The sequence below is a fragment of the Rhagoletis pomonella genome, unplaced genomic scaffold (assembly GCF_013731165.1).
Source record: "Rhagoletis pomonella isolate Grant_MI unplaced genomic scaffold, Rhpom_1.0 Rhpom_scaffold_06409, whole genome shotgun sequence".
Taxonomy (NCBI): domain Eukaryota; kingdom Metazoa; phylum Arthropoda; class Insecta; order Diptera; family Tephritidae; genus Rhagoletis; species Rhagoletis pomonella.
In genome coordinates this window covers 1-9,662 of record NW_023464941.1, presented here as the reverse complement: position 1 = coordinate 9,662, position 9,662 = coordinate 1, and the positions used below count along the sequence as shown (strand labels likewise).

At 33.1% G+C, this 9,662-nt stretch overlaps 1 protein-coding gene across 1 annotated transcript; it reads right to left on the bottom strand.

Moving 5' to 3' along the window:
- Window positions 1–149: 149 nt before the first annotated feature.
- LOC118755501 (myosin heavy chain, muscle-like) lies at window positions 150–9,532 on the bottom strand (the record flags this gene model as incomplete). Its single annotated transcript, XM_036490336.1, has 4 exons — window positions 150–782; window positions 3,788–3,891; window positions 9,297–9,395; window positions 9,469–9,532. Coding segments are annotated over 4 exons (774 nt in total), but the record flags the coding sequence as incomplete, so codon positions are not given.
- Between the last annotated feature and the right edge of the window lie 130 nt (window positions 9,533–9,662).

Here is a 9,662-nt window from a genome sequence, read left to right as displayed (position 1 = left end):
TGTATATATTTACTAGAATTCTACGATTTTATAATCTTTTCTGTTCTCCATATCGTCTTTTTATGTATGTGTAAAGTTTCTTGATTGTATGTACTTTAGTACTCTTCGCGTCATGTCAGCGTTGGGAGAGACAAGTTAGTGTACATACATACAACCAGACGACACAGTGCCTGCCACCAATCAAGAGTACACACACTCGCTGGCAGGTCAGCTGCACCGAACTCGTGCGCAAGTAGGCATGCGACTCATGAGCGCGTACAGAAATTTGCACGCCGTCACATGACTCGCATAAACTTCTCACACACAAGTTGTGTCTCTGCGTTGTCGTTTTTATTTTTAGTTTTTGTCTTTGAAGTGGACCGCGTCATACTTACGTCGAAAATTTCAAAACCAGCAATATCCAGTACACCAATGAAGTGTTGACGCTTTTGCTTAGTATCCAGAGTTTCGTTACACTTCTTGACCAGCCATTTGAAGAGACGATCGAACACACCCTTGCAGAGAGCACCAATAGAGTTGGTGACCTGTTGCACGTTACGACCCTGGGTGACGAATTCGTTACCGACCTTAATGCGGGGCTTCAACAAGTTCTTGTACAATTCGGCGGTATCACAGCCGAACAACTTGGCAACACGGCCACCCTCTTCCTCGCCATCTTGTTCAGCCTGCTCTTCGCGACCACGTTGCTTGAACTTCATGCCACCCATGTGCATGACAGCGGCGGTGATCCTGTAGACATCCTGCTTCTCTTGGAGGGTGAAACCCAAGATATCAAAGGCTTGCTATATTATTTATATATTTTTTTTTTGAATATAGTGGGAGGGAGAAAGAATTGTAGACATTAGTTTTGATTTTGTATGGCGTTGCATGTGATAGTGGTTTTGAGTAGTTGAAATTTTAGTTTTAGTTTTTTTTTTATATTTTGGCAGTTTTTTAAGGTGCTTAGAAAGCATATTTCTATACAGTTCGCTGTGCATTTTTGGTACAGCAGTGAGTGTGTAAATTTGTGTTTACATACAGTTTCTTACAGTAGATACTGATTAATGGAACAAAATACATGCAAAAAAATTAACAACAACGTTCCAAAACTTATTTAGAAAGATACATACATATGTGTGCAAATAAATATGTACAGATTTAAAATTTCTATAGAAGCTAACGCAAAGTTATAAAAAGATACGTTGGAATGATTTATTTTTTTTTATTTTTGATAGATGGCTTTAAAATTTAATGGTGTACTTTTGAATTTTCTCAAAACTATTTTTCGTTTTTAATTTCTTTGAAAGTTTTATGAATGTTAATGTTTATTAAAATTTTTTTTTGCCATAAAAATATTTTTAGTTTGAAAAAATTGCAAATCCTTTTTTCACGTTTCTAGGAAAGCAAAATTTTTAAAATGTTGTAAAATATTTCAAAATTTTCCTTTTTGTATAAGAAATTAAAAAATTTACCAAAAACAATCCGAATTTCTTCGAAAAATAGGATAATATTTCGATAGTTTTCTTTTTGTGATCACAAATATTTTTTTTTACCGACTTAAAAAAAGAGGAGGTTATCAATTCGTGGAAATATTTTTTTGTATGCATGCTACCGCATAATTTTGTGCATATTTCTTTTTTTTTTTAAAGAAACATGAAACCTCTGAGGTTCTTCCATACTAATTTGCTTTAGATCCGATCCATTGGATCATGAAGAAATTAACGGTACTCTTGGATTTTTATATGACTACTGAAGTCCGTTTTGTTTTTTGCTTAAAGTTTACTTGGTACAAAAATATTTAAAAATTTTCTTTAGTGTACTTTTAGATTAAAAAACTTTAAATTAATTTTTATACACCTACAAATGTGTATAAAGTTCAGTATAAAATATGTTGAAGAAAAAATTTGAAAACACAAATAAAGATTTAGAATATTTTCTTTTTTTTATAAATCTAGAGAAATATTTCAAAAATATTCTTTCTGTGTAAAATATCAAAATTTTTTTTATAATTTTTTTGAATTATTAAAATCATTCCTTTTAATCATTGAAATTAAAAAAAATTTTATTTTAGGACCGTGCTAAGCACTTAATCCCCTTTCGAAAAATAAATTGTATTGAAATGATTTAGAAGCAGGAAAATTGTACGGAAATGTCACTCCATAAAGCATTTCAGATAGTTTTTTTTTTCGAAAAAGAATTACAATTTATGTAAATGTAGAAATGTAAGAAATGTATTCGATGGTTTTTATTATTTTTTAAGCATCGGTAAAAGGTCTAAAATTAATTATTATTTTTTTTCAATTCTCATGTTTATTCAAATGTACCAATTGCAAATATTTTATGTAAATTTAAAACAACATTTTTAATTTGAAGGCTGAAATATTAAGTTTCTAAATATTTTTGTTTGCCTCGAAAACTTGTTTCACAAAAATACGCCATTTGCACCAGCATTCGATTTTCATAAAATAACTTTGCGTTGAATTGTTTGCTTATACATACATATGTATACAGTTTCAATTTCCATGCAAGTTTATACAAAACGTACAAATATTTACATACGTAACTACTAAATAAGAAAGCTATTTCCTCAATTGATAAAATGGCGGAAAATACTTCGTGGATTGGTAAAAGCCACAAGGGTATAGACGTAAATTGATTCCGGAATTTTTTGGAAAGCGTAGAATGTCGGGGATACAACTATTTAACTAGTAACCATTTAATATAGGATATATGTATATGTAAGTTGCGTGCAAAAAAATAAAATCTGTTTATAAAAAAAAAAAATATATTTTGCTGCCTCACTAGCCGTTGTGACTTTAACAGCTAAAAATTTCCGGTTATCATGCTGATCTTAACTATTTTATAAATAAAAAGTACTGAAAATTTCAAGTAAACAAATAAAAACGCATACGAGCGGGCTTCCTTACAAAAACTAGGCATACACAAACTAGAATAACATAAACTAGCACTCGATGCCAAATGCAACTAAACATTCTGTAGTACGCCGCTACTATCGGTGCGAGAGAGAGAGAGAGTGTCCCGCTCTACTATAAGGGTCTACATACGGCGTGCAGCTACTTATCAATCAGTCAATCACGCAGACAATGAAGAAGGGATGCAATTTATTTAATTTTTGTTGATTTCTTTTTTATGGAGTAGTTGACAACACGCCGCAGAGAACACAAATGAGCTTTTCTGTGATGCTGACAGGCGTGTTGGCACAACCACATGCCGCATAAATACTAAATATATATTCGACGAAAGTTTTCAAACATACTCTAACCTAAGATCAATGATAATTAATTTTCTTTTCTCAAACACGTAAGGGCTTCAAAGACATTCCAAAAACAAAAAAAAACGTCATAGATGCAATCAAAAAGTTTAAAGTACAGTAAAGTGTAAAAGTTAAGGCACAAACGAGCGATCTAACGAAGAACTGTATATGTGTAGAAAGAGAGCAGATGTCAGGAATCTTCCCAGATGCAGATACGCATGTCACATATGTAAGTATTTTTGTAAAGTTGTAACAAAGTTGGAGGTGTCAGTGTGGGTGCAGGTGTGGTGGAGTGGAAGTGTTGGTCTGATGGGCGGTAATTCCCCACAATTATATGTGTGTATGTAAAACGTAAGTATCGGTGGCATGCGTATACAAGTGTTTGTTGCATGATTGCATGGTACGTTGGAGCTGGTGGAGGTGGTGGTTTTGGTGGTTTTGGTGGTGGTGTTGCTTGCCTACATAGAGCCATCAACTACTCTATTTGGCTTGCTCTATGTAGTTTCTTTTTTCGATTGTATGTTGAAAACTTACATCTGCCAGCTGGAATTCCTCACCGTCATCCATGTTGGGTACAGTGACTTTACCCTGCGACACGTTATAGTAATCGTAAATGTTATCGGACAAGAGGCACATATCTGCACAGTAGTCGAGAGAAGAAATTTTTTCGATTTTGTTTTTCGATTATTCAAAATGTACTACATGACAATAAAACGTATTGCATTACAGTGGGTGGAGGTACATAGTATATAGAGAGATTACAAATCTGATGAATTGTGAGTGGATAGGGTGTAGTGTTGGAATTTTGTGTATAGGGTTCCCTTTAGGAGATGTAAATAGAAAATAAGAGATTGTGTGGAAGTGATGAGAGAGTGAGTGTTTTGTGTTTGTGGAAATTATTTAAGGCAATTTACTCAATGCCTGGTAGACAATAATCTCCGGATAAACGTCGTTATTGATGTTACCCACAGCATGTTATATGCATGGGGTCGAAGACGTCGAAAACGATGTTAAGCGGAGATTAGTGTCAACCAGGCTTTGAGCAAACGGCCCTTAATGGAGAAACGGGGTTACGGTGGTAGCTTGTTGTTGTTGAATGGCATGGCGCGAAATGAATTTGTTACTCTTTTAACTATTTTTCTCAGTGTACGCTTGCCATATTCATAAAAAAAAGTTATTTAAAAAGCTTTAAGAACAGGAATGTTTTATGGAAATGTCATTTCTTAAAGCATTTTAAACAATTTTCTTTTTTTGCTTTAAGATAAGACTTCATGTAATTTGTGTGTGTGTGTGTAAGGCAAGCTACGTTAAATTTGATAAGTTGGCATATTACGCTGGTATATCGGTGGTTACTTGAAGTAGGCGGTAAATCAAGGAAAAGGCTTTTGTTGTGCCGGCATCAAAACCACTGTACCAAGAATTTGAATTCAACCATTTAATGGACGTTGTGAAATATTTTGAATTCTAAAAAATTATACATTTTTACCCTATTTGACCATTGCTTTTAAAACTATAGTGATTACTTCACAAAAAAAAAAAAGATATTAAATACATACAGTATTGGACATATCTATAGCACCCCCCTTTCAAAGCGATAATGTTTGCCGCTTATGTTTAATTATTTGTTTTTAAGAATGTTCAATTAAAATACAGTTCATTCTCTTACAAAACCCATATAAACCAATCTTTTAAACTTTTTAAAAGACCGCAAAAAAGTCCAACAAACTTTCCCTTAAATTTCAAACTTTTTTCTCAGAAGCTCTAGAATTTTTTTGAGTTCACAGTTTTATAGCGCATTTAATTTTGTCCAATAATGTGGAAGTTTCAAGTCGCTAAAGATTACCGTTGATTTTTTAGAATTTTTTTTGGTCTCACTTGCTTCCATATAACGACTAAACACAATTTATTTTTATATGGCAGAAACCCGTAACATCCTCGGCGAAAAAAATTCTAAAAAATCAACGGTAATTTTTAGCCACTTGAAACTTGCACATCATTAGACTAAAATTGAATGGGCTATACAATTGTGTATTCAAACAAATTCTACCGCTTCTGAGAAAAAAATTTGAAATTTGGGTGAAAATTTGTTGCACTTTTTTGCGGTCTTTTAAAAAGTTTTAAACTTGAGTTTATGTGAGTTTTGTGAGAGAATGACCTATATTTTAATTGAAAATTCTTAAAAATAAATAAATAAACATGAGTGGCAAACAATATCACTTTGAAATGGGGGTGCTATTGTATTGGCCAATACTGTATATACAAATATTTATATAAGGAGATTTGTATTTGGTTAATGAGGTAAATGCATTTCAAAAGGGCCAAATACTACTTAGAGTACTAAGAGTAGTAGAACTACATATTATTACTACTGGGAAGAAGGGTAACTAGATATTTCTACAGGAGATAGAAATTCCGGAATAACGTTCGAAAATTAAATTTATTTACAAAGTAATCCAAATAGGAAATACCAGTAACATTAATACTTCAGGTATGCCAGTGATGTGAGATCCGTGTAGGTACAAAAATACATGTAACTATAAAATATTTTTGGAAAAGACATTAATACTATAACTCGGATTTTTTTTTTATACAACGGAATGAAAGAAGAAATGGAAAAAAGAAATAAGTTTCCTAAACGGTTGAAAATTTTATTTATAAAAGATTTACGCAAGTACATATAAATACATGTGTATAGAGAATACTAGCAGATAACAGATACTCAAAGGCAGAGAGAGAAAGAGGTAGACAAAACGAACGAGAGAGAGAGAGTGCGCGCGTTTAAGTAAAAGTACAAAGAGAGTTTGTTACTAATTCATATTATTGGAAGCGGGAAACCATTACAGACTCACACCAACTTACATCAGTCAATTCAAATTCTTCGCCATCGTTGACGCCGGTTATCCTTGTTTTACCCTGACATATTCCAGGATAATCACCAATATGATTCGACAAAAATGTCATCTATAGTATTTAGTTTGACATTTTTCGATATTTTTTTTTCATAAAACGTAACGATATAACAATATAAAGGAGTAATGAATGAGTAAAATACTATGACGAAACGACAAACGCAAAATGCAGTGTATGTGAGAGGGGGAATAAGAGAGAGCGAAGGAGAGTGTATGACTGCTGCGAGAGTTTTTTGTGTTCTGAAATTATTGTGTAAGGCATATGATTGCTGATTTTTTATATTTATTCGATGTGAGTTGGGTGCGGTGGGTCGGTACTTGTGTTCGGAAAATATGTAAAATTGTTTGCGATTGTTGGCAGGAATTTATTGATTTCATGGTAAGGTGAGCGGTGTACCTAACCTTTTTTTTTTTCTCTACATAGGTAATATGTTGTCGTAATGCTTTGTGGATATAGTTTACTTGTAAAGTTTTTGTAAAGGGCAGCTTACAAATAGCTAAGTAGTTCACTAATTTCAGTTTCATTGCGACTAAGAATCCTACGAGACCATTTTTATAATACTGTTATCATAAAAACTATATAACCATTAATTACGTATACATATAAGTATATCTATAGCAGCAGTTTTATAAGGCAGCGTTTTCTACAAGGCTCAATGACAGTGTAAACAAATAATTGTGAGTGATTTTTTTTTTTAAGGACAGTGGGATGAGTAAAAAGCGAGATAAGCTCCCAATAGCGTGATAGTTGCCGTGAGTGAATATTTATGATACAACATAGAGTGTTAATTAACAGCGACATTAGCTGTTAAGTAGTGTAGGTGTTGAGATTCTGTACAACAGAGAGGGACAGAGAGAGAGAGGGAGCTGCAGATGTTACAGCTGTTAAGTATTTATTAGAGGTAAGTGTTGGTATTCTGTACAGCGTGAGAGAGAAAGTGTGAGAAATCAAAACCGTAGGTTTGTGTCACAAAGATTATTGTACGTGACGATTTTGACACTTCGAGTTAAATATTGGCAGAGTGTAAATTATTTAATTTTAAATTGCACATTTTTCTAATTGATTTTAATAAGTATATAAAAGTTTGCGGTAGGCTTTTTACAAAATCAATATTTTAAGAAATTGTTTGCGCGTCGTTAGACTTTTTAGACTTAGTGCTTAGTTGTGAGTCTTTTGTAAGTTTTTTTTCGTTTTTTTATTCTTTTAGACTGCTTGCTGATAGAATTCTTTTAAGTATATCATATTTTTTTTGTTGTATTATTTGCTTGAGCAGCATTTGTGAGTCACATTAATATGTATATATTTAAAGGAGTGTGTCTTCTTTTTTTTTTCACTGTATCTTACGTCAACAATTTGATACTCTTCACCATCGTCAACGCCGGGTATTTTTGTCTTTCCATGCGATACGATGCGATAATCGTATATATTGTTCGATAGCATGCAATACTCTGTTGTTTTTGGGATCGTTGTTGTTGATGTTGTTGGCAGTAATGGTGGCGGTGGTGGATGATGATGTGGACAAATTGAGGTGTTGGGCAAATTTTTGGTGGACAATATGAATGTTGAAGGAATGGTACGAATGGAATACGAATTGGCATGATTTCGTTGGGGGGAAATGAAATAAAATGTGATAAAATTTGTTTTGAAAATACGTAAAAATATATGTATATATGTATATATGTTTGATATACAAAACCATAAGGATATGGAAGAGTGATTAGCGCTAAAATTGTATTCTTCAGAAAGACCTATCTTCGCTTTCTTTTTTTTTACTTTAATGCCAATCGCTCTTGCTTCAAAAAACTATGAATAAAATGTTTATGATTGACAATTCAAAGCAATTTAGTGTGGGTAGAGTGGGAGAGAGAGAGAAAGAGAGAGGGAGAGCTTATGCGCTCTCGTCTTGACATGTTTTGGTTAGTGATGCATAATTTACGTAGGGGAATATGGCTTGCGTTCGGGGTACTCCTGATGCTGGTTCTACTTATGTAGCTACATATGAATATGCAATTGCGGGTTGTGGGCGTGGCGCTCAATAAGCTGCAAGCTAACTACATTACAATACTGCTAAATTGTATACAATCGTGCGCTAGATAATAAATATATATAAAAAATGGATACTAAATACTGATTCTACAAATACAGCGGGACGCACATATATATACATACATACTATATATAGAAATAAATTGCATACAAAATATTTCAATCGATGTATGTATGTATGTATGTATACGTAGAGCCACTGCTTTAAAAAAATATTTTGTTAATGGTAGTACGAAATCAACCAAGTATTTCTAGGTAAGGTAGTATAAATTAACAAAAAATATAGAAATTTTTTTTAAATGAACAAAAATACTGGGAAATTACATCGGTCAATGTGAATTCTTCGGCATCATCGATACTGGCGACTGTTACCTTGCCCTGAGAGACAATGTGGTAATCGTAGACGTTATTGGACAACAGACAGATTTCTGAGGTTGGGTTTTTTATTTGTATATCGGTTTTTAATTGGATTTTTTGTTTGGTTGATAGATTTTTTTTTTTTTTGGTAAAAAAGTGGAAAGTTAAAGATTAAAAAAATTAAATATTATTATTTATATAGGTAGAAATAAATATGTGTGCATTGATGTTGTAATTGTAATGTGTATTTGTGATAATTTGTGTTGGGTTTGAGAGGAGTGTATGGTATATCGGTCGTAATGGGTTCATACTTTTGGTGCGTGCTTGTAATTTATGGTTGTATATTTTTGGTAGCAAGTGTGTGTGTGTGTGTGTGAAGTGTTTGGTGGTTTAAGTTATGGATATAAGGTTGAAGTGTGTGTTGTTGTTTAATATAAACCTAAATTTAAAGTAGTTGTTTTATAAAACAACCGCATATTTTACGCTTATTGCGCTCGAAAATATATAAATATATTTTTCATATGTATGAGCTTTGGTATATTTTATATCGATACCCTTTTCTCTAATGCGCTATGATTGTCTCGTTTCATGGTAGTTCTTTTCGATGTTGTTGATTTTTTTTTTTTATATATAGACATAATATCTTGAAAAGTATGTATGTATGTATTATGTTTTTTTTTTTCTGGGGCGAATGAAATGCGAGTGTAAATGGAAATTTTCTTTGCTATACCTTTAACTCCAGCAACGGAACCAGACATGATCTGGTAGAAGATGTGGTATGAACGTTCCAAAGATTGCTGAGAGATGACACGAGCCTTTTCCAATAGATCTGCAATTACATGGCACAGAGAGAGGTAGTATGTTAAATATTTGCTCACAACAAGTACGCCATGCAACCTTACAAGTCTCAATATCAGCACCAGCCAGTTTACCAGTTGGGCCGAAGTGAATACGGATGAATTTACCCTAAACAGCGGCAAGTAGTTTATGCAGAGAGTAAGAGAGAGAAAGAAAGTGTTGCATGCGAGTCTGATTTTTCTTCTCACACACACACACACACACACAAGTTCACAATACTTACGAAACGCGACGAGTT